This window comes from Staurois parvus, unplaced genomic scaffold (assembly GCF_062004578.1).
Source record: "Staurois parvus isolate SC_StPar_1 unplaced genomic scaffold, SC_StPar_1.0 ptg000098l, whole genome shotgun sequence".
NCBI classification, from domain to species: domain Eukaryota; kingdom Metazoa; phylum Chordata; class Amphibia; order Anura; family Ranidae; genus Staurois; species Staurois parvus.
In genome coordinates, this window is record NW_028317894.1 from 6843203 (window position 1) to 6868229 (window position 25027).

Genomic DNA, 25027 nt, shown 5'->3' on the forward strand with positions numbered 1-25027 from the left:
CAGTTCTCTAGGATCTGTGCAACTATCACTACCTCCAGCAGTTGATTACCAAGCTTGTAATAAATATGCTTTAAAACAAGCCCTTGCCCACCTGTGCAGGCACTTTGGAGCACTTTAATTTTCCATTGATCAGTCAGTAGCTTGGTTCACCCTGAAGTCTCCCTCATGTGTTTACATGAAAGCTTAGAAGGCTGCCGAACCTCTGCTGAGAGCAGAGCAGGGGGAGCTGCGTCCACTGTGTAATTGAAGGATGAATTGCGCCACAGTGCCTGCAGCTACAGAAATCATCCTAAGGCTCATTTAGTGCTTGTTCGGAATATGTGAATACATGAATGTCTACAACCTGGCCACAGTTTCACTTTAAAGCAGATCTGTACTTACAATCCAAAGTTGGGCTCTAACACAAATTCATTAGCACAGTTGACAAAACTAGTTTTAAAAAATAAACAAAATTTTACACACACACACGGGTCATTAAAAAGCAGTTCAACTGAGGGGTGGGCAGCACAACAATCAATCATCAACATATCAAAAACACAACAGAAAATTTGGATGAAATACAGATGGGGAGCAGATCCTGCCACACCCAACAGAGCTAAAAAAGACTCAGAAGACAGAACAGACTATTGAAGAGCAGAGGATATCATGACTCCAGGTTAAAGGATGACGGTACCATCAGAAGTGTTGCAAGATGTTCCAGAATCCGTTATTAGAAACTGAACTAGGAGCCATTGGTACAAAATAATTAGTGGGAACCAGTACAGCAGGGCTACCCACCCCCCACGTGTCTAAAATCAGGCATGTTGCTACTGAGCTGTATTAAGGCTACGTTCACACTAGCCTTGTGTGCAGGCGGCAGAGAGGCGTTTGGGAAGCGTTTTTACCGCTTCCCAAACGCCTCTGCCAATTCTGCACATTACAGCACATGGTGCTGTTCTAATGGGAGCGTTTGCGTCACGTCGCGTTGCGTCGCGGCAAAACGGACGCCTCTGGACGAGTCAGGAGGCTTTGAAGCCTCCTATTCTCGTCTATGGTGCCGCTCCGCAAACGCCCGGCCGGCGTTTGCGGTGCGGTTGCGACGCGGTTGCGGGGCGTTTGCGGAGCGGTAACACCACTCAAACTGCATTATAGGCGTTTGTGGGGCGTTATTAACGTTCGGCAAACGCATAGCAACCGCCGCTAAACCGCGCATGCGGCGTTTGCGGAGCGTTTGCCGAGCGTTAATAACGCTCCGCAAATGCCGGACCAACGCTTGCCAAAAGCTATAGGGGCGTTTGGCAAGCGTTGGCAAAACAGCCTAGTGTGAACGAGCCCTAAGGCAATGTATAGTCTTAAAAACAACTCCAATTGGCAAAAAAAAATAGCATAAAAAAATATAGCTTATACAATTGCTACACAAGCAGTTCTGTAATTCCGTGTTATTAAGTGTTCTTGCATGGCAAGACCACTTACTGTTATCTCACATATATATTCTTATTATTATAGCCAAATTTACCACCCTAACTCCTTCCAGTTTTTACACTACATAGATAGTAATATACCGAAACGTGCGGATTGTTCCGGATTGGTGTGCTACTACTTTGTGGAACGTTTTGCCAATTGGTTCACGAAATATCAGCGTTTTTGTGGTGAAATTGGTCCCATAGGAATGAATGGCGGAATGTTCAAAACTAGAGTGGGAGCTGACAAAGCTAGAGTTTGAGCTGAAAAATCAGGACATGATTTCTAAACTGCCATCACTCCCTCATTTTCAAGCCCACCTACACAAATCTTATATCAAAACGTTCAGCTATCCCTGCTGCCACTAAAAATGTCTGCAGCTAAGCCATAGTCCTGATAGTTTTCACAATATGACCATTTGTTTGCAACTCACGCCGCCTATTGACATTCATTGAAACTCCACTCTAGCCACCTCAAATTTGAAGGGCAATTTCTAAACTGCGACTGTGCCTTCATTTTAATATTTCAGAGACATGCTATGCATCAAAATGTAGGCCTGGGTCTTGTGATTCTCACAATATAAAGCTCTTCGCTGTAGGATTTATAGTTTTTAAAACTACAACCATTTGAAGACGCCAGTGAAGTGAGCAATTTGGAGCGGTTTGTTTTTAACCGCTCTTCTCTGCCCTATTTGAAATCTAATTTTGAATTAGTGACAGTTTGGCCGGCTTCTGGTTAAAGGTTTGGAAATAAGTTTTCTATAGTACAGAGTATTTGAGGTGATAATGCTGCTAATGGTTTTATAAATGTATGTTTTAATGTAACTGTGAAGCACTTTGGGCAACAACATTGCAATGAAATGTGCTATATAAATAATTAAAAGATGAAATGCATTTCTCACTCTATCAAGCTTGCCAGGTGCACGTTTTAAATTTGATCAATTGGTTAGTGTAATGTTTACTATCTTTACTCACTCCAAACACTCCACACAGTTACTCTGCCCACTCCATAAAGTTACTCTGCCCACTCCAACCTTTTCAGTTACTCCAGCCACTCCAACCACACAACAGTTACTCAAGGCACCCAGTTACTCCGCCCACTCAGTTGTAGACTACTAGTGGAGGCAAGAACACTTCACACAATTTCCCCAGAAATTGTAGCATTTCTAGTTAAAATTACCTTTCCTTTTCAAACTGCAGCTGCTGTAAATTTCCGCAATATTTTCAATAGCACCCTGGTGGTGTTCCGTATGTCACTGGTATACAGAACACCCATAGAAATTAATTTTTTTAATTGTGTGATTAGATGACTTGTTTTTCAAAGTCATCTAAATTACTCAGAAGATACAAGTCAAATTTTAGGCACCCCCTACAATGGGAATTTTCAGTTTGGCCGAGATACTCCCCCCCCAAGGGTTAAAAACTTCCAAATGGATGCAAACTCTAATAAGAACCAAACCCTCCTATTAAAAACTAGTCTTTAACCACTTGCCCTCCTGAGGATTTACCCCCTTCATGACCAGACCATTTTGCGTTACAGAGCTGCGTTACTTTAACTGACAATTGCGCGGTCATGCAATGCTGCACCCAAATAAAATGTACATCCTTTTTTTCCCACGAATTGAGCTTTTTTCAGTGGTATTTGATCACCTGTGCATTTGTTTTATTTTTTTGCGTTATAAGCAAAAAAAGTGACAATTTTGAGGGAAAAAAAAACACAATATTTTGGACTTTTTGCTATTAAATATGTTCATTAAAAATTTTTTTAAAAAAATAAAATTTTGTCATACAATTAGGTCAAAATTTATTCTGCGACATCTCTTTTTTTTAAAAAAAAACAAAAAACCCCAATACGTGTAAATTAATTGGTTTACTTTAAAGTTATAGCGTTTACAAATGGAAGTATAGATGAGATTTTTTTTTTCATACTAGTAATGGCGGCCATCAGCGACTTTTAGCAGGACTGCGGTGGACATTCTGACCCTAGGGGGGGGGGAACTAACTTGGTGTCACTGACACCACAGTGACACCAATACAGTGATTAGTGCTAAAAAAAAAAAAAAAAAAAGAACTGACACTGTACTAATGGCACTGGGCAGGAATGGGTTAATGTGAGGGGTGATCAAAGGGTTAACTGTGTGCTGGGAGTGTTTTACTAGGGGGCTTTGTGCTTCACTGTAAAGCACACTGATCGGGATGGCTGTACTGTGCACAGCCATCCCAAGCAGTGTGCTCGAGCTGACAGGGAGAAATATTGTTTGTAAACAATCTTCCTCCTCATTGGTGATGCTCGGTAATAACCGGGCACCGGCGGGTAACTACCGGCCGGAACCCGGTGATTGACATCCGCGGGTGCAAATGGCGGCGCTGATAGGGCTCACACACACCCCCTACCCGGAAATGCAAAATCACACATACATGTGATTCTGCGCACAGGTGTCGCCCTGTAGCAGTATATCTGCTATAGGGCGGTCCTTAAGCGGTTAAAGGACACTGTGAAACAGCTATTTTTTTCAGAACAGAAAAAAGGTAGAGATCTACAGAAAAATTTGTTAAAATCCCTGAAATGTACATAGATCACCCAGAGGGATTTTTTTTTTCTCTCAACAAAAGTGGCATTACACATCAGGCTTCATTCACACAGCCATACATATATGTTTTTTAATTACATATTTAAAAGCAGCTGCATTGTTTTAAACTGAGCCATTCACACAGAAGCACAATTGAGCTGCCTTCCAATCGGTAACACAGAATCAAAAGATCTGCATCTAAGAACATATGCTTTACACGCTTACATGTATAAACATATGTATACGTGTTTGTAAGTGTATAAATTAAGTGTTACTAAACCCACAACAGTAAAATCAGTCTGTATATGCAGTAAAGCATGCTTATTATATTCACTGTGGAACCTAAGGGATTAATTCTCCGCATTTTGTAAAAAGGCTGTTTGATCTTCTCTTCTCCTCCCCTTCTACCATTGTCCCCTAAATATCTCCTGATAGAACATAGGTTTGGAGTCACTCTGCACATGCTCAGTTTGGGGTGTATTGCTAGAGGGTTTTTTTTTCCCTGGGACAGTGCATGTGATCAGCACAGGGCTGATCAGCACAGGGCCAATCAGCATTGTCCAGGCAGAGGTTAGGGGGTCCTGCATCCTCCTAGAGGATAATGAAAGCTCCTCCTACAAGTTTTAACCAGGGCTCTGCTGGACACTGATAGAAGTCAAAAGACAGCTTCAACTGTTGATGAGAAAAGGTATTTAGCAGTTTATATTTACTAAAATAATTGTATTTCCATGTTGTGTGTACTGTGGGAGACCAGATATAGTGAATGCAGGGTCCGGGGTTTAGTAACACTAAGTCTAAACAAAGGGATAAAATAAATGGTTATAAAAACAAATTATGCAAGCATATGCATCTTTGCACATTTAAACACATCTGTATGCCAGTATTTTACTGATCATTACAAAGGAACTTTTCTCCTAGCAAACACAAGTGTAATAACATCAGTAAAATATTTACGGTCATGTGAATGAAGCCTAAAATAAGAGGCAAGGCCACAGGCACTCACGGGTAGCAGGTGAGGGTTGAATGGCTGGAGGTTCCCAAAGTCGCTGAAGGCATGCAGAAGGATGTATGGTAGGTAAGAAAGCAAAGCTTACACAAAACTCCACTAAGTGGATGACGGCTGCACTCGATTAAAGGTTAACCCCCGTAGGTTTTTTTCTTTAAAAACCAGCAGGAACTGGGAATAAAGGCGCCAAGCAACCTATGTAAATGAGGCAGCTCTTGGTGCCTGACCCAACCAGCTCAATCACAGAGTCTTATAAAGGATAAGCAATGAGGCAATGACAGCAGCTCTGGACCTGGAAAGATGCTCTGCAGCTTACTTCTACCAAAATTAAGCCTAAAATGTGCCCCATGCAACACCCAGTGCCTGGAGGACACTTTGGGGTTTATTTACTAAAGCTGGAGAGTCCAAAATCAGACTCCCTTCTGCATATAAACCAATCTGCTTCCAGGTTTCATTGCCAAAGCTTCATTGAACAAGCTGAGGTTAGAAGCTGATTGGTTTCTATGCAGAAGGGAGTCTGATTTTGGACTCTCCAGCTTTAGTAAATAAACCCCGTTCAGTCTATTCCTGAGTCTGGACATGGTAGTCCATAAACTAGGTTGAGGACTACTGTGTCAGATAGTGCCAACTGAAGAGACAAAGGTGCAGCAGTGGTGTAAAGAGTCTGATTAAAGAATAGATGTCCATTCCTACACGAAACCTGAACCTATAACCTGAAGGTTAAAGACTGCCTGCGTCCCTCAATGGATAAGAAATAACTGTTTGCCAAGACCAATATAAAATCTTACGGGAAGTTTCTGGGGACACTGTAAATTAAACCAGCCATGCATAGATTGAAATTTGGCCAGTTCAGCAAGGACAGGAAAATTTCAATCCATGTATGGGCACGTTGGTTGTACAGAAGTCGATTAATCAACTTATGTACAACCACATGGATTGGTTTTTCCCAAATGATCGGTGCCACCTGCTATAGCTGGCAACATTGATCATTGTATTCTGATGGCGGGGAAAGCTCTGCGCACGCAGAATACAATTGCACAGCAGGATGGATTCCCCCATCCACATCAAATGTGTGGATGTGGGAATCTGCTCTTTTTTTATCCAACCCTTTCATTTACTTAAAAAAAAAAAAAAAAATTAATCATGTATGGCCAGCCTTAACCTACTATTGTGAAATAACTTACACATTACCTGTATGTTAAAATGGTCTAGAATTGAAACAAGTTCTTCCTTCTTAGACGAAACAATGGTCCCTTTAAAAAACAATAAAACCAAATATTAGATAATATTTTGTAAAAGCCTGTTCCTTGCTGTCAGTCAAGTATGCTTTGATAACAAATCACACACCATACAGATGGATACCGAAGAAGGTTTCAGAGTGTAAAAGTAGAAAGGAGGGATGACACCCTCTACTGTGTCAACATATAAATAACAATTTCGATCAGAACACTTGTTTTAAAAACATCAGTGAAAAAAAGTAGAACACCAGCCACTGTTTTGGGAAAGTACAGGTCCCCCCCTTTTTCAAGACACTACCAGTCAACCTGTTATGTGGCACATTTCCCCCTTTTTAAGTCACTATGAGACTATATTATAGTATGTCTACTAAACCGACATTACCATGTACAGTCACTGTGCAGTTAACACTGTGCTGACCTAGCAACTCCTTTTATGTGCACTGCAGCCACATACCTGTCTTACTTTTCAGTTTGTAGGTGCGACTTCCATCTACAGTTAAATGCTGCTGAACAACAATGGAGTCTCCATATACCTCAGGTTTAAAAGCATCTGATCCTCGATTGCGCAATGTTACAGATACATCCGCAGACCTGAAAAAGATAATGCATAACTGTCTCCTTTGCAAAATTCTTTGGAATAAGGGTCATTCTGTAATCTCTTGAAGTGACATTAAACCCTCAAAACAGTTCTTCAGTTTGAAAAAATGTTTTAAAGTCAACAGCTACAAGTACTGTAGCTACTAACTTTTAATAAAAAGGTAATTTACCTGTCCAGGGATTCAGCGACATCCTCACCTAGGGCTAGTTCTTAACTAGTCTTTGGGTCCTCGATGCCTGCATCTTTAGTGTGGGAAGCAAGTTGTGACTCCTTGCGGCTTCACAGCCAGCTTCCCACTGCACATGCACGTGCCACTCTATGCTTTTTGAATGGTCCTGCAGCCTTCTAGGACTTGTGGCGTGTCTCAGAAACCTGCATGCAGGGAGGGGGCGAACTTTCGCTCAGATCACCTAGGGCAGGGGGTGTCTAATCTTCTCACTTTCCTGAGCCACACTGGAAGAAGACTGGAGGAAGAATTGTCTTGAGTCGCACATAAAATACATTAACAATAAGGATAGCGAATGAGCAGAAAAAGCCGTGCAGATCACAAGGTAACGATCACGGATATGAATAATGAACCTGAATAATAAAACGTCATATTTTTTTTTTTTTATTATAAAAGTAAGAGGGGAACATAAAACTAGTGCAATATTTGACACTGTTTTTGATAAACGCATCAATACCTGGTTCAATGGATATAATAGCAATTCTCAATGAATTCTCAAGGTGTTCATCAGATATTTTGGTTCTAATTTTGCCCTTTGTGTGCTTCATCCTTGGAAATAGTTGCTCACAATTCAATAGGTGCTGTTGAAAACTGACGACATGAATAAGGTGTGATCGTGAGGGGTGGGAGATTTTTCTTTGGAAAGATGAAACTTAAAGTCTAGTAAAGAGACACTGACAAATTTTTCTTGAGTCACATTTGTGTTCACAAAGTGTAAATGCATTTTTAGGAAAAAAAAAAAAAAATTCTTGGGCCACATGCTGCACATTCCTGGACTAGGTGGTCTGAGCGCAAGTGGGAACAAGTACCTGTCAAAAACAGATACCTGCTCCCCATCCCAAAAAAAAGTATGTGCCTAAAGTAGAAGAGGAAGCGGGGAGGAGGCAGAAAGGAGGTACTTCCCCATTTTGGGTGAAGTTAGATTTCAACCACTTGCTGCCTACTCACAGAAAATGTATTGCGAGTGGACAGCAGTTACAGGCTCAGCTAACGTAAAAGTATGTTACAGACTTTCTTCCAGGTTTGGGGCGCACAGTTAGTTGCAGAGGCTGGAACTTTCACTAGTTTGTTCACTATTTGAGAGTCCAACTCTGGGTCTACTGCTGGGAGTGTTCCCATGCAGAGATCCCAGCATTGTTGGTACAATTTAGTGTGGACGTGAGCCATTACTGTGCGAAAAGTGGTTATATTGCACAAGCACGTAAGCTGATGTTATTCAGAGAGCTCTGTTTTTCTTCTTATTTTTCTTATCATTTTCCTATTATTTATTTACGGTTCGATGTTACTCCAATAATTTCAGTTTGCTGTATAGAGGCTACCCTGTATTTAGAGCTGAAGGGTTTTTTTCCCCAATATAGAGTGGCAGATGTCATATCTAAGGCAGCCCTGTGCTTTTCCTGATGTTAATAGACAGGTCGCTCTTGCTACTTCACGTTGCAAGACATGAGACTGTGAAAGGGGAGATGGGTTGCATTGCCCATGCTTCAATATCTCTATATTTTGGTTATGATTACATGTACAGGAACACCACAGTGCCTATCAATCTAATTTGTTATATCTGTTGCGTGTAATTGTTCATTATTAATGTTTGCAGATTGCGAAGCCCAGATGTGAATCTAGGCCATATCATGGCTATCACTTCACCCCTATGTAGGCCTTGTTCTCACCATCTAGATCAGGGGTGGGCAAACTTTTTGACTTGAGGGCCGCAATGGGTTCATATATTGGACCCGGGGGCCGGACCAAGAGTAGATGAATGATGTGTATGTGTCATCCATAGTAAGTATAGTAATATTCCCCCATAGTAATTCATCCCCCATAGTAATTCATCCCCCCATATTAATTCACCCCCCATAGTAATTCATCCCCCATATAGTAATTCATCCCCCATAGTAATTAATCCCCCATATAGTAATTCATCCCCCATAGTAATTCATCCCCCCTATAGTAATTCATCCCCCATATAGTAATTCATCCCCCCTATAGTAATTCATCCCCCCTATAGTAATTCATCCCCCCTATAGTAATTCATCCCCCATAGTAATTCATCCCCCCTATAGTAATTCATCCCCCCTATAGTAATTCATCCCCCCTATAGCAATTCATCCCCCCTATAGCAATTCATCCCCCCTATAGCAATTCATCCCCCCTATAGCAATTCATCCCCCCTATAGTAATTCATCCCCCATATAGTAATTCATCCCCCCTATAGTAATTCATCCCCCCTATAGTAATTCATCCCCCCTATAGTAATTCATCCCCCATATAGTAATTCATCCCCCATAGTAATTCATCCCCCATATAGTAATTCATCCCCCCTATAGTAATTCATCCCCCATATTAAGTCCCCAAGTCCCCCGTGTCAATTCACTTACCTTTGCTCCGCACGTTCCTCTCGCCGTGTCCCGCGTCGTTCCGGTGTAGCATGAAAATCTGTCTCCTATGAGGATCTGTCCCCCTCGACGTATCTGCGCATGTGCCAGTTTCAGGCATTAGCAGCCAATCGGCGATCTCCGGCACATGCGCAGATACGTCAAGGGGGACAGATCCTCATAGGAGACGGATTTTGCTACACCGGTCTTCAGGGCGGACTGTGAGAGGAGCCTAGCTCCGCGGGCCGGATTAAAAGGTCCACCGGGCCGTAGTTTGCCCATTGCTGATCTAGATCGTAGGGTGGGTTCGTGCTGTAGAATTGAAGTATTTGTTTAGTCCCTTCTACACCTCCTAATAGTGGTAGCACCCCTTAGGAGGTTTCTTTCATCTTTCCCTTACACCCTCCTTTCTACTTTAACCTTTCCCTCTTTAATTCCCATCCTACCTTCCCCAGCCAACCCACTTTTTTTTTTTTTGCAGCCGAGTCACTTCTGGTTGCAACAATATAATGCCTGCAGTAAACTTATTCTCACTGAATGTACAGTCTAAACATCCTTGAGAAATGGATAGAAGTGAAGCATGGAAGAATCGCACCCATAATGAGTTTTGCCAAGGGATGCATTTTAAAGAATCAAAGCTCCCAAGACATGGGATTTCAGGTACCCATTTGTTTACCACAGCTGTTCTACTGACTCCAAATCTCAAGGGGTCAGGATCCTGATTTCAAAAGGCATACCTTGGTTCTTTACAGATGTCCACTAAAACAAAATGGGTAAATTCCTCTTTGTGAAGGGCTCCAATGCTGAACACTGAGTAGCACTAGCTAAAATCTCTGCCCCCATTATGGATCAGGTGGGCTTTATTGAGCTGTACCTAGAGGTGTCTGAGTTTGCTGAGGGATTATAGTTAGTTAGAGGCGATCTGAATGCAACACTAGATCCCCTTGTTGGATGTTTCAACTTGCATTTATCCTATGCTGTCCTACGGCGACTTAAGAGAGCAGTGATAACAGAGATACTAGTGGATGTGTGTCATATACCACAGTGACACACGCGACTATAAATATTTCTCTGTGATTCATCATTTCTTCTCTCGTTTAGAATAATTTTACTTCATCAGTCTGCTCTCCCCCTAGTGGTTTCTGAAACCATTGGTTCCTGGACAATCTCATACCACACATCAGTTACAGTGTCTCTGCTCTTGTGAGAACTAGTCTGACAGTCTGGAACTTGGAGGCAAAATAAAAAGAGGACAACAACAAAGTGCACTCATTTGAGAACGAGATAAAGTTATATTTTGCCACAAACACGGCCTCATAGACCTTCCTCTTTGAAATGAGGGAAGCTCTTAAGTGTTTGATAAGGGGAACTCTAATTAAACTGAGGGCCAAAAGATGAAAAGAAAAAAGAGAAATTACAGGAAATGGACTCTCTTAGACTGTATTCATATACTAGAGAGAATCCACAAACAGTCTTTAGCCAGTGACACAACAGTTGAGTTGAAGAATCGTCTGGATTTTTTAAATTCAGTATTGCTCATCAAGGCAAAAAAGACATTTATGCACTCAGACATTTTTACGACTTTGGCGATAAACTAGGCAGGTCCCTAGCTCAGGCGTTAAAAGAGGTGAACCCCCATTTAAGTATCCCTAGGGTGACATCTGCTTAAGGTCACCAACGCTACAAATCCCAGAGGGCTTCCAACAGCTATAGTGATTACTATGAGAAACGTTACAACTTATCCCGAAGTGGGACTGTGCCAGATGCCCAGACCCATCTCTCTTAGATTGACAATTACCTCCAAACTTTAGGCCTATCTAAGTTATCTCCCCAAGATAGAGAGGCTATGGAGGGTCCAATTATTTAAACCAAAGTCTTAGCAGCAATGTAGGACGCGGAAGCAGGAAAGGCCCCGTGACCCAATGGCTTTACTACCGAATGTTTACCAAGATCCTCATACCACACTTTGTACTCTCCAGCAATGTTCTTAGGATGGTGCATTATTTCCTACATTTTCCCTGCAAGCACATATAACAAATTCCAAAGGTGGGCATAGACTGTGTGAACTACCGCCCTATCTTGCTACTAAATGTTAAGATTTAAAAAAACAAAATACTGGTTATTCACTTTATTCCCTTTGTAGCCACACGGGTCCACTGTGACCAAGTCAGGTTTATCCCAAAAAGGGAAGGCAGGTGACACTTGCAGAGTTCTGAACTCAATACACCTGGCCCAGACGAGGGTCACTCTGACTCCAATCGGGTAAGTGGGCTCTTTATGAAAGGCACGCTTCGGCACCTTGGAATAGGCCCCAATATGAGCACTTGTATAGATGCAATTCACTCACAACCAACAGGGGCAATCAAGGCAAATGAAGCAGTTTCTCAACGTTTGTCCTGAGCAATCAGACCCGACAGGGATGCACTCTCTTGCCTCTGATTTTCCTGCTTGTTCTGGAGAATCTGGAGAAAACCCAGACATGAAGGGTTTTCACAGTGTTAGTACATATCACAAGGTCGCAGCTTACGTCGACATTTTTCATAACCAACCCAGAGGTCACCATTCTTAAATTTAGTAAGGGCTCTTAAAATGTATGTGGACTTCTTAAAATTAATGTGCACAAATCAGAAGCTTTAAAATGTGAATATACCCCCAAAGTATTACGAAGAATTCAATATAACATAACATTTAAAGAAAACTTTCTCTCTTGGTTGGCAACAATGAGAGCAGATCTTATACCTTGGCACCAACAATCTTTTACTTGGTTTGGGAGGAACGGCATCTTGATGATGACTGTTCTACCGAGACAGCTGTATCTCTTACAGATCCTCCCGGTAGCCACTCCAGGCTCCGTCCTCCTAGCCATTAAGGCAGAATTCCTAAATATTCTCTGGGGCCATTATACTGTCTTTTGACCTTGCTAAAGGAGAGGGGGGATATCGGATTCCCAGGTCTGTTCAAATACTATCAAACTATACACCTGTTGAGAACCTTGGAATGGATAGTACATGAATCATGGAAGGGCTGGCTGTGGTTGGAACAGGATATGTCCCAACTTTTGTTACAGACCCACCCGTGACAGACCTCAATCCTGCCACTCAATATTAAATCTTACCCATTGATAGGCATTATACGTTTGGTTTTGACCAAAGCGAATTGTCTTATGCGATATGCTTCAACCCCCATTTTTATGTCACCGATGACCATTGCTAAAGAGTTCCCTCCAGGTCTTATAGATGGCAGGTTTAAGGAGTTTGTCTTAACCAACCAATTCAAAATGTAACATTTTCTCTGTAGCGGCTGATGATGCACAAGAGAAGGAAATTAGGGACATGCTGTCTCCCAACTAGAATTTTGGAAAGCCATGAAAATAAGACAGTTTCTGTTTGACAGAATTCCTCAGGGGCCTGCTGTGAGAAACATGGTTTAAATCCTTCCCCTCTACAACACACCTTATCAATGTCTTACTTCCTGCTGAATAAGCCCCCTGAGGGTTTGTACGTCTTTTATTCAGCAGTGGGAATGAGATTTGGATGTTTACTAGCAAAACAGAGGGAGTGTATTCTGTTATTTTGCTCACTGCTTCTCAATTGCAAGTACAAACCAAGAGGCGGGCTATAAAGTAATGACACTCTGGTACAGGGTACTCACCCTCCTATATAAGATCTTTCCTTTTGTCCCCTGGGTGTTTTTACAGCTGCTGCTTTTGGCAGTTTTTTGGGGGGGGGGTTTACAGCCAGTAAGCTCCCCAGCATGTTATCCTATGTGCCCATGCTCACACAGGCTTTAATAGCATTTTTTTGGGAGGGGCGTTTTCTGTATGGAAAAAACCCCCTAGAACTAGTGGGTTTCAACAGAAGTTTTTTTAGCTGTAAAAATGCTCTAATTCTGGTAAATGTGGTAAAACGCTGGAAACTGGCGTTTTTGAGACAAAATCTTTTTTTATTTTTTTTCTGTGCTAAAAAAAAACCCCCACTAAAGCAGAAAAATGCTGCTAAACACTAGTGGGTTTCAAGAGAGGTTTTGTTAGCTGTAAAAAACGCCCTAACACTGGTAAATGCTGTAAAATGCTGTAAACCAGTGTTTTTGAGCAAAAATCTTTTTATTTGTTCTAAAAATGCTAACGCAGAAAAACTTGCATTTTAAACGCAACTTTATACAGCTAACAGTACCGTGTGCATGAGGCCTAAGAGTTGGCGTTGCCAACAAGAAATCATTGCATTTCTTTTGTACATGCCCCCAGTATATGTTACTCTGGGAATCGATTTAGGGGTTGATATTTAATGGATCTCTCTTCAAAGGACAAAACGGAGACATGCATACTTAGAGTATGTAACACACAAAAATGCAGTAGGTCAAGATTCCTCCAAAAGTTGGCTTCAATGAGATGGATTGCCTGACAGCAGCTCTCAAATGGAAAGAAGAGCGGTTCCACACAATGTAGTTTTACAGGCATGATTTTCCATACTCCGGAACTTTAATTCATTAATATCCTCCCTGGTTACTCAGACGGTACCTCCTGTGTAAAAGGTATTTCTAAAAAGCTCATTAATCTGTGCTGACGGCGTAATGACTCCCCCCCCACACAACATCCCTGTTTTCTTTTCCCATTTGACCCTTATTTTATAATTTTTTTCTTTTTTCTGTATTCTGCTTTTCTGGTACTTGCGCTATACAAGTTTTCTTCGCTGTTTCAGGCTCATCCTAGAGCATATTATCTAAATCTTCAGAAAACTAGGTACTTCAGCAAGGCTTCATATATAGAGGTTCTGAAACACTACAATGCAGCGATTAAGAGACCTCAGCGTGCATTTAGGTTATGCCCTCTAAGCAGAGATTAATATTTTGAGGATTATTATCTGTGTAAATATGACCACTGCTCATGATGATGTACCCCTTTTGTCTTTGAAATCGCCCTCTTTGTACAATGGTGGTTTATGCTATGCTGAAGGATGAAATATAAAAATGTATACTGAAAAAAAAAAAGAATGCACTTTGTGATGTGAGATTAAGGCAGCACATTAATTTTTAACAAGCTGCCAAACACAAAGCACAGGAAAAAAAATGCTAGATGGCCCTGCACTGTGGTGTACTTCAGTGCAGATGTGTTGCAGCACATTAGCGTGCCATTTAAAATGAATAACACAATAATATGCTTGTTGTGGTAGTGCTTTACTGCACCACAATAATGTAAAAAGATCTAAGTTTAATGGATCAGAGTTCACCTTCAGTTTGACCATTGTCCTGCCAACTGCCTAACCTCACAGTTCAGGCTCAAGTTACCATCCAATAAACAATTATTTCTTATCAAAAAGTAGGTACAGGAGGTAATAAGAGAACAGACTGAGAGAACTAACTGTACACCTAATTTAGTTTTTTCAAACCAAATATTTGAAAGGGGCAACATGGAGGCAAGTGTAATAAACACTTTACACCTACTACCACCCCCTCTGCTGTCTTTCCCAAGTTATATTTCCTGGTGCTTTCCTTTAGGGCTAGTTCACACTAGATGCAGTCCAGAGCGGTTTTTTTTCTGCATCAAAAATGCATGCACAGTGTTTTCTGTGTATTCCAATGACCCTAGTTCATACCAGTGCAGTCAGTTCCAGACAGTTTCTGGTGCAGAAAAAAGTAGAACATGCTGCATTTTTTTCTGCACAGAACTGTACTGGAACATAGCAAACTGCATCACAACTGCACCAGAACCAGAGTGTGGTGTGAACTGAAACGTATCCGGAATGCATCCAGAGTGCGTTTCTTTTGGGTGTGAAGTGTAAATAACTCATCAGCCCCATTACTTTACTGTAAGGAAACAGAAAGGGAGCCAAAGATACAGATTTTACTTTACTGAACCACTTTATAGCCATCCAAGAAAAAAAAAAAATTAAACCGACTTTGAAGTCCCTCCCATTGCAAAAATAGTGCACAGCGATAAAGGGTTTAAGACAATGGTAGCAGATTAGGACTCACGTCTGTCCATCTTTGACAAATCCTTTTATTGATGAACCTCTGTTGGTGGTTGCAGCTTTGCCGCCCAGACCCACAATCAGAGCTGTAAGAACAGCACTTTTACCACCTAGGGAAAGTTAGAAAACAATTATTAAAACAGGCAGCTTTGGAATGGACTAGGACATTGTGTGTGTGTAAATATCATCTATATCACCCCTATATCATCTAGAGTGCCTTGAAAAAGCATTCATAACCCTTGAAATTTTCCACATTTTGCCATGTTACAACCAAAAATGTAAATGTATTTTATTGGGATTTTATGTGATAGACCAACACAAAGTGGTAAATAATTGTGAAGTGGAAGGAAAATTATAAATGGTTTTCAACATTTTGTTACAAATAAATATCTGAAAAGTGTGGCGTGCATTTGTATTCAGCCTCCTTTACTCTGACACCCCTAACTAAAATCTAGTGGAACCAATTGCCTTCAGAAGTCACCCAATTAGCATATTTATTTATTTCAGATACTTATATAGCGGTTTGTTAGAAAACATTAGAGAACAAACAGCATCATGAAAGCCAAGGAACACACCAGACAGGTCAGGGATAACATTGTGGAAAAGTATAAAGCAGGGTTAAGTTATAAAAAAATATCCCACGCTTATTATGGAGCTCTGTTCAAACCATCATCCAAAAATGGAAAGAGTATGGCACAACTGCAAACCTACCAAGACATGGCCGTCCACCTAAACTGACAGGCCGGGCAAGGAGAGCATTAATCAGAATAGCAGCCAAGAGGCCCATGGTAACTCTGGTGGAGCTGCAGAGATCCACAGCTCAGGTGGGAGAATCTGTCCACAGGACAACTATTAGTCGTGCACTCCACAAATCTGGCCTTTATGGAAGAGTGGCAAGAAGAAAGCCATTGTTGAAAGAAAGCCATAAGAAGTCCAGTTTGCAAGAAGCCATGTGGGGGACACAGCAAAAACATGTGGAAGAAGGTGCTCTTGTCAGATGAGACCAAAATTGAACTTTTTGGGCTAAATGCAAAACGCTATGTGTGGCAGAAAATTAACACTGCACATCACCCTGAGCACACCATCTCCACAGTGAATCATGGTGGTGGCAACATCATGTTGTGGGGATGATTTTCTTCAGCAGGGACAGGGAAGCTGGTCAGAGTTGATGGGACGATGGATGGAGTCAAATACAGGGAAATCGTAGAAGAAAACCTGTTAGGCTACGTTCACACTAGCCTTGTGTGCAGGCGGCAGAGAGGCGTTTGGGAAGCGTTTTTACCGCTTCCCAAACGCCTCTGCCAACTCTGCACATTACAGCACATGGTGCTGTTCTAACAGGAGCGTTTGCATCGCGTCGCGGCAAAACGGACGCCTCTGGTCGAGTCAGGAGGCTTTAAAGCCTCCTATTCTCGTCTATGGTGCCGCTCCGCAAACGCCCGGCCCGCATTTGCGGTGCGGTTGCGACGCGGTTGCGGGGCGTTTGCGGAGCGGTAACACCACTCAAATGCATTAGGCGTTTGTGGGGCGTTATTAACGCTCGGCAAACGCCTAGCAACTGCCGCTAAACCGCGCATGCGGCGTTTGCGGAGCGTTTGCCGAGCGTTAAAAACGCTCCGCAAATACCGGACCAACGCTTGCCAAACGCTATAGGGGCGTTTGGCAAGCGTTGGCAAAACAGCCTAGTGTGAACGAGCCCTTAGTCTGCAAAAGATTTGAGACTGGGGCGGAGGTTCACCTTCCAGCAGGATAACAACCATAAACATACAGCCAGAGCTACAATGAAATGGTTTAGATCAAAGCATATTCATGTGTTAGAATGGCCCAGTCAAAGTCCAGACCTAAATCCAATTGACAATCTGTGGCAAGAAAATTGCTGTTCACAGACGCTCTCCATCCAATCTGACAGAGCTTGAGCTATTTTGCAAAGAAGAATGGGAAGAAAATGTAACTCTCTAGATGTGCAAAGCTGGTAGAGACATCCCCAAAAAGGCTTTCAGCTATAATTACAGCAAAAGGTGATTCTACAAAGTACTGACTTAGGGGGGCTGAATACAAATGCATGCCACACTTTTCACATATTTATTTGAAAACCATTGATCACTTTCCTTCCATTTCACAATTATGAGCCACTTTGTGTTGGTCTATCACATACAATACATTTACATTTTTGGTTGTAACATGACAAAATGTGGAAAATTTCAAGGGGTATGAATACTTTTCCAAGGCACTGTATATCACGTTCAAGGGTTGCAGCACTCCACAATACGGAATTAGAAAAAACAAAAATACAAAAAAAAAAAACCACACAAACGCCAGCCCTTTCTGAGGTTGAGGAAGGGCTGGCTATATTGGCCTGAAACCTTAGCAAAACATTTGAAACACTTCTGTGCTTTCAACACATCAACTTTAGAGTGAACATGTTTACTTGCTGCCTAACATATTCCACTGATTTTTTAGATGCCATTGTTAAGGTGATAATCAGTGTTATTCACTTAACCTGTCAGTGGTCATAAATGTATGACTGAACAGTGTCAGGAAAAAAAAGTAAAAAAAAAAAAAAAAAAGTATATATAAAGTAATATAGGTGGAGTGCACAACGGTGATAGATCATATTAAAAATGTGGAATGTAGACATAAATATCTATTATAAATAGCACATATATACATTAAGGAAAAACCAATATTTTCCTTAATGTATATGTGTGCTTTTTATAATAGGTATTTATGTCTACATTCCACATCTTTAGTATGGGGACGTTTCTTCCTGATGTAATTTCCACTTTTAAAGCACCACATTTATTAGAAGATGTTCATCTGATGTGCATTCAATATGTGGATAATTATATAACGGACTCCAATTATGATGCATGTATAAATTGAGCAAAGTAGATTTACTGCTATAGGGGGGACGTTCTGTGCACAATCACGTATAGAAACAAGATTTTGCACTTCCGCCATAGGGGCCGCAGCGCCCCTTTTGTTGTGACTGGACACAGCAGAAGCCAATCAACAGTGACCACTGGACGAGCGCCAGAACCTGTTGATCACCGAGGTGACTGACAAAACACAACTCTGCCTATGTAAACAAGGTAGAGCTAAGTTCTGTTAGCGGCAAGCTGCTAGATTTTCTTTCTGTGCAAAGTAGGGAAGGAAAATCTAGCAGATTGCCTAGTAAAAACAGCACACAGGGTAAAGAAATCACATAGCTAGGAACACTGTTAACCCTTTGCTCGCCCTAGATGTTTAACCCCTTCCGAGTCAATGTCATTAATACAGTGACAGTGTATATTTTTAGCACTGATCACTTTATTAGTGTCACTTGTTCCCAAAAAGCATCAAACTGTCCACTGTAATATCGTAGTCCCATTATAAATTGCTGATCACCGCCATTACTAGTATAAAAAAAAAAATGTGTATATATATATATATATATATACACACACACATACAGTCAGGTCCATAAATATTGGGACATCAACACAATTCTAACATTTTTGGCTCTATACACCACCACAATGGATTTGAAATGAAACGAACAAGATGTGCTTTAACTGCAGACTGTCAGCTTTAATTTGAGGGTATTTACATCCAAATCAGGTGAACGGTGTAGGAATTACAACAGTTTGCTTATGTGCCTCCCACTTATTAAGGGACCAAAAGTAATGGGACAATTGGCTTCTCAGCCGTTCCATGGCCAGGTGTGTGTTATTTCTTCATTATCCCAATTACAATGAGCAGATAAAAGGTCCAGAGTTCATTTCAAGTGTGCTATTTGCATTTGGAATCTGTTGCTGTCAACTCTCAAGATGAGATCCAAAGAGCTGTCACCATCAGTGAAGCAAGCCATCATTAGGCTGAAAAAACAAAACAAACCCATCAGAGAGATAGCAAAAACATTAGGCGTGGCCAAAACAACTGTTTGGAACATTCTTAAAAAGAAGGAACGCACCGGTGAGCTCAGCAGCACCAAAAGACCCGGAAGACCACGGAAAACAACTGTGGTGGATGACCGAAGAATTCTTTCCCTGGTGAAGAAAACACCCTTCACAACAGTTGGCCAGATCAAGAACACTCTCCAGGAGGTAGGTGTATGTGTGTCAAAGTCAATAATCAAGAGAAGACTTCACCAGAGTGAATACAGAAGGTTCACCACAAGATGTAAACCATTGGTGAGCCTCAAAAACAGGAAGGCCAGATTAGAGTTTGCCAAACGACATCTAAAAAAGCCTACAAAGTTCTGGAACAACATCCTATGGACAGATGAGACCAAGATCAACTTGTACCAGAGTGATGGGAAGAGAAGAGTATGGAGAAGGAAAGGAACTGCTCATGATCCTAAGCATACCACCTCATCAGTGAAGCATGGTGGTGGTAGTGTCATGGCGTGGGCATGTATGGCTGCCAATGGAACTGCTTCTCTTGTATTTATTGATGATGTGACTGCTGACAAAAGCAGCAGGATGAATTGTGAAGTGTTTCTGGCAATATTATCTGCTCATATTCAGCCAAATGCTTCAGAACTCATTGGATGCCACTTCACAGTGCAGATGGACAATGACCCAAAGCACACTGCAAAAGCAACCAAAGAGTTTTTTAAGGGAAAGAAGTGGAATGTTATGCAATGGCCAAGTCAATCACCTGACCTGAATCCGATTGAGCATGCATTTCACTTGCTGAAGACAAAACTGAAGGGAAAATGCCCCAAGAACAAGCAGGAACTGAAGACAGTTGCAGTAGAGGCCTGGCAGAGCATCACCAGGGATGAAACCCAGCGTCTGGTGATGTCTATGCGTTCCAGACTTCAGGCTGTAATTGACTGCAAAGGATTTGCAACCAAGTATTAAAAAGTGAAAGTTTGATTTATGATTATTATTCTGTCTTATTACTTTTGGTTCCTTAACAAGTGGGAGGCACATATGCAAACTGTTGTAATTCCTACACCGTTCACCTGATTTGGATGTAAATACCCTCAAATTAAAGCTGACAGTCTGCAGTTAAAGCACATCTTGTTCGTTTCATTTGAAATCCATTGTGGTGGTGTATAGAGCCAAAAATGTTAGAACTGTGTCGATGTCCCAATATTTATGGACCTGACTGTATATATATATATATATATATATATAGAATGTTTTTTTTTTAATTAGTTTTTTTCATTTATAGTGCAGAAAATAAAAAACCCAGTGGTGATCAAACACCACCAAAACAAAACTATTTGTGGGAATTTTTTTTTTTTTAAATTTAACCCCTTCACGCCTAAGGGTAAAACAAATCTTAAAGCCTAAGTAAAATTTTACAACTTTGACATGTGTTAGTAATTACGAAGGAGGAATTACACCTTGCTTTTTTCAGGAAAAATTGGGCTTTCATTTGGTGGTAAATGGTAATGATAATCTTCTGATTTTATTTTTCTATTATCAAAAGGAAACCTGGCCCATAATAGTAAAAAAAAAAAGTTTATTTTTTTATTTAGCTGTGTGTTTGTTACTACCATAACCTACCACCAAAGAACAACCCAAAACAAATTTTCCAGCTCCTGACAACTGCAGAAATACCATATATGTGTATGTTATTTGTCGTTTTTACCTGTAGTACAGCCCAGAAACAATAGTTCTCATTTTGATTTTTGTTTACCTAAAACACACTGACACCAACTGACACTGATACCAATTTAAAAATATTACAATGCATCTCTCTCTCCTCCATTCAAAGAAAAAAACAAGGGGGCGGGCTTCACAATGACTGATCACTGTGATAGCCAATCAGAGGCTATCACGGCTATCACAGCGATCATGTGACCCAGAACCTGATTGTTAGAAAGGGACCCGGGACTCTCAGTGGCACCCCAGTCTTTGTGCTGGGAGCGCGCTGCGCGGTGCACTCTCAGCACAAAGACAGATATGCAAATATGTGGCCCCACAGAAAATAAACACTTTTGTGAGGCCGCATATTTGTGCTACGTCAGCGCCAAGGGGTTAATTAATGTACAGCATTGCATGACAGCACAATTGTCAGTTAAAGTAATGCAGCACCGTATCGCAGAAAATGGCCTGGTCATGATGGACGTAAAATTGGTTAATTTTTTTTTTTTTTTCAATCTACACTCAGCACCCCATAAGTGACAAATTGAAAATAGAAATTTAGAAATGTCTGAATTTATTAAAAAGAAAAAACTGAAATATCACGAGTACTTAACAGGGAAGTAATCACAGATTTTTCATTTGTACCTACAGATATGCTTATAATAAAGATTAACTGCAGGTGCAAGGAATACCGTTTAGGAGATATTCTCTAGCTAGGAGGCCGGTGACGTCACTGGCGCATGCACATTGTGCTCTTAAAGGACGGTATACTGATGGTATATTGTGACTCCTGAGCGCACGTGCGGGAGTGACGTCATTGAGGCTTGGCCATTCAAACGGCCACAGCCCACGAACCCGGAGGAAGACAAAGCGCCGATGGAGGGCTTCGTTTTGGGGTAAGTCTTTCATAATGTGCTAGTATAGAATGCATACTAGCACATTATGATTTTTTAAATTTATTTATTTCAGGTACTTTTACAGCGCTGTCAGTTTACGCAGCGCTTTATACACACACATATATAAATATATAGTACATTCACATCAGTCCCTAACCCTCAAGAGGTATAAAATCTAAGGTACCTAACTCACATTCATACATATATATATATATACATATACACACACATACATACACATATACATACACACACACAAACACACTAGGGCCAATTTAGACAAGCGCTAATCCACCTACTAATATATATATATATATATATATATATATATATATATATATATATATATATCAGCCTTTCCTACAGCTTTAAACACTCAGACCCTTTACTCAGTACTTTGTTGAAGGCCTTTGGCAGCAATTACAGCCTCCACTGTTGTTTGTTATGACACAACAGGCTTTGCACACCTAGATTGGGGGACTTTCTGCCATTCTTCTTTGCAAATTCTCTCAAGCTCAGTCAGGATGGATGGGGACCGTCGGTGGACAGCCAGTTCAATAGGGTTCAAGTTAGGGCTGTGACTGGGCCACTGTGAGACATTCGCAGAGCTGTTCTTAAGCCATTCCTGTGTTGTCTTGTCTGTGTGCTTAGGATCGCTGTCATGTTAGAAGGTGAACCTTCAGCTCAGTCTGAGGTTCTGAGCACTGTGGAACAGATTTTCTTTGAGGATAGCTCTGTACTTTGCTCCATTCAGCTTTCCCTCAACTCTGGCCAGTCTCCCAGTCCCTGCTGCTGAACCCCCCCCCCCACAGCATGATGCTGCCACCACCATGCTTCACTGTTGGGATGGTATTGGGCAGGTGATGAGCAGTGCCTGGTTTCCTGCAGACATAGCATTTAGAATTGAGGCCAAACCGTTCAATCCTGGTTTCATCAGACCAGAGAATCCTATTTCTCACAGTCTTATTAGAGTCCTTCAGGTTTTTTTTTGCAAACTCTAAGCAGGCATTCATGTGTTTTGTACTAAGGGGAGGCTTCCATCTAGCCACTCTGCCTTGAAGCTCAGATCGGTAGAGAGCTGCAGTGATCCTTTTGAAACTTTGTTTCATCTCCACACAGGATCTTTGGAGCTCAGTCAGAGTGATCATCAGGTTGTTGGTCACCTCTCTTACTAAGGCCCTTCTTCCACGATTGCTCAATTTGATCGGGTGACCAGCTCTTGACAGAGTCCTGGTTGTGCCAAAATTCTTCCACTTAAGAATTATGGAGGCCCTTGTGCTCTTGGGAGCCTTCAGTGCAGAATTTTTTGTAGCCTTCCCCAGATCTGTGCCTTGAAATATTCCTGTCTCTGAGCTCTGCATGCAGTTCCTTTAAGCTTATGGTTTCACAGTAGGGCTCTTCATATCATGGGCAGAATCTGCGCAATTCTGCCCGCAATTTGAAAACACAGCACAGCAAACACAACTCAATCCCGTAAACAAAATCGCAGGACGCCCAAAAAAATATTCCGGAACCCGCGATTTTGTTTGCACGATCTTGGAGCATTTGCTGTGTGGAAAAACACACCCCATTTTCAGGTGCCATTGAAATGAATGGCACCTGAATATGCGATTGTGCATTTTCACACTTTTACAGCATGTTTTCAAATCAAGCCCTAATGTGAAAGGAGCCTTACACCCCGGTCACATCAAGCCCGACTTTGAAATTGTGCGACTTACAGTGAAGTCGCACGATTTCAAAGTCGGGTGAGATGCAGATTTCAGGTGCGATTTGCAAGACATCTGACACAGATGTCTATGCAAATCGCACCAAATGAAGTGCATGTACAACTTTAGAAAACGGTGCGGCTCCGAACAAGTCAGGACACGAACTGATAAGACCGCTTTAATTGCAGACAATAGGGTGCGACTTGGCATGCGATATGCAAATCGCATGACAAGTCGCACCCGATGTGACCGGGGTGCTTTTCCAAAACATTTCCAATCAATTGAATTTACCATAGGTGGATTCCAAGCAAGGTGCAGAAACATCTCAGCAACAATCAAGAGAAATGGGAGGCACCTGAGCAGGGTATGAATACTTATGTCAATGTAATATTTCAGTTTTTCCCTTTTCGTACATTTGCAAACATTTCTAAAATTCTGTTTTTACTTCATCATTATGGGGTACTGAATGTAGATTAATGAGAAAAAAATATAATAATTTAAACTGTAGTATCAGGCTGCAAAAGAACAAAACTGAAAAAAGTGAAGGGGTCAAAATACTTTATGTAAAATAAATATATAGTGCATTTATAAATATACAAATAGCAGCTTAATGGGCTGCCTTTGAAAAGACAAACTTATTAGAAGGCTGGGTTCACAGTGATGTGGAATTCCCAGCGTTTTCTCTGCGAACTGCATCAGAATTGCACCCTGTTCATGTGAACCGCTGCAGGAGTGTATGTTAAGTTAGCAACACCCAGAAATCGGTTCGCAAAACGTGGTGCCATGTGCAGAATCAGATCACGTAAGTGTGAAAACCCATGCGATCCGATTCTAGTGCAAACCCAAAAAAGGGTCCTGTACCTTTTTGGTGCGGGTGCTGTGCGATTTGAGCCCTACATAATGTATTGCTCCAATCGCACCGCAAACAAACCACATGTGAATTGCACAGGAATGTGGTGCGGTTCCTGTGCGAATCACATGCGATGCACCGCACCACACTGTATATGTGTGTGAAACCAAAGTTAAGGTGACATCACTTACTTCCATTGTTCCCAACAACAAAGTTGACATTTGGTCCAAATCGGAAGGGTCCAAGCATTGCATGACACATAAAGTTCTTCAGTGAAATGCTTTCAATGATCCCAACATCAGCAGTGACCTATGAAAATAAGAATATTCAACACACTGAACAATCGGATACATTCTGACTATTGATTAAGTTGAGAAAAGTAGGCTCTGTAAGCCTGAAGGCTCCTGCAATTTGGTCATTGGGTTTGGATGCACTGGGTTCTGTCCCTTTCAATGGGTTAATTTTTTTTCATAGTAAAAGCAAAAGAAAAAAAAAAACACCACACAAAAATGTGATGAAAAAAAGTAGAAGATTTTTTTTTTTTTTTAATTGTAAAAAAATTAACATTACACCCAAGC

The 25027-nt window shown here is 41.3% G+C and overlaps 1 protein-coding gene across 1 annotated transcript in view; it reads right to left on the minus strand.

Moving 5' to 3' along the window:
- SMC6 (structural maintenance of chromosomes 6) overlaps window positions 1–25027 on the minus strand; it is a 166180-nt gene that overhangs the window by 116758 nt on the left and 24395 nt on the right. Inside the window, exons 3-6 of the mRNA XM_089671096.1 lie at window positions 24641–24758; window positions 15420–15525; window positions 6708–6844; window positions 6207–6268 (exon numbers count right to left, since the gene is read on the minus strand). Of these exons, the coding sequence (XP_089527222.1) occupies window positions 6207–6268; window positions 6708–6844; window positions 15420–15525; window positions 24641–24758 (423 nt within the window). The remainder of the gene's footprint in view (window positions 1–6206; window positions 6269–6707; window positions 6845–15419; window positions 15526–24640; window positions 24759–25027) is intronic.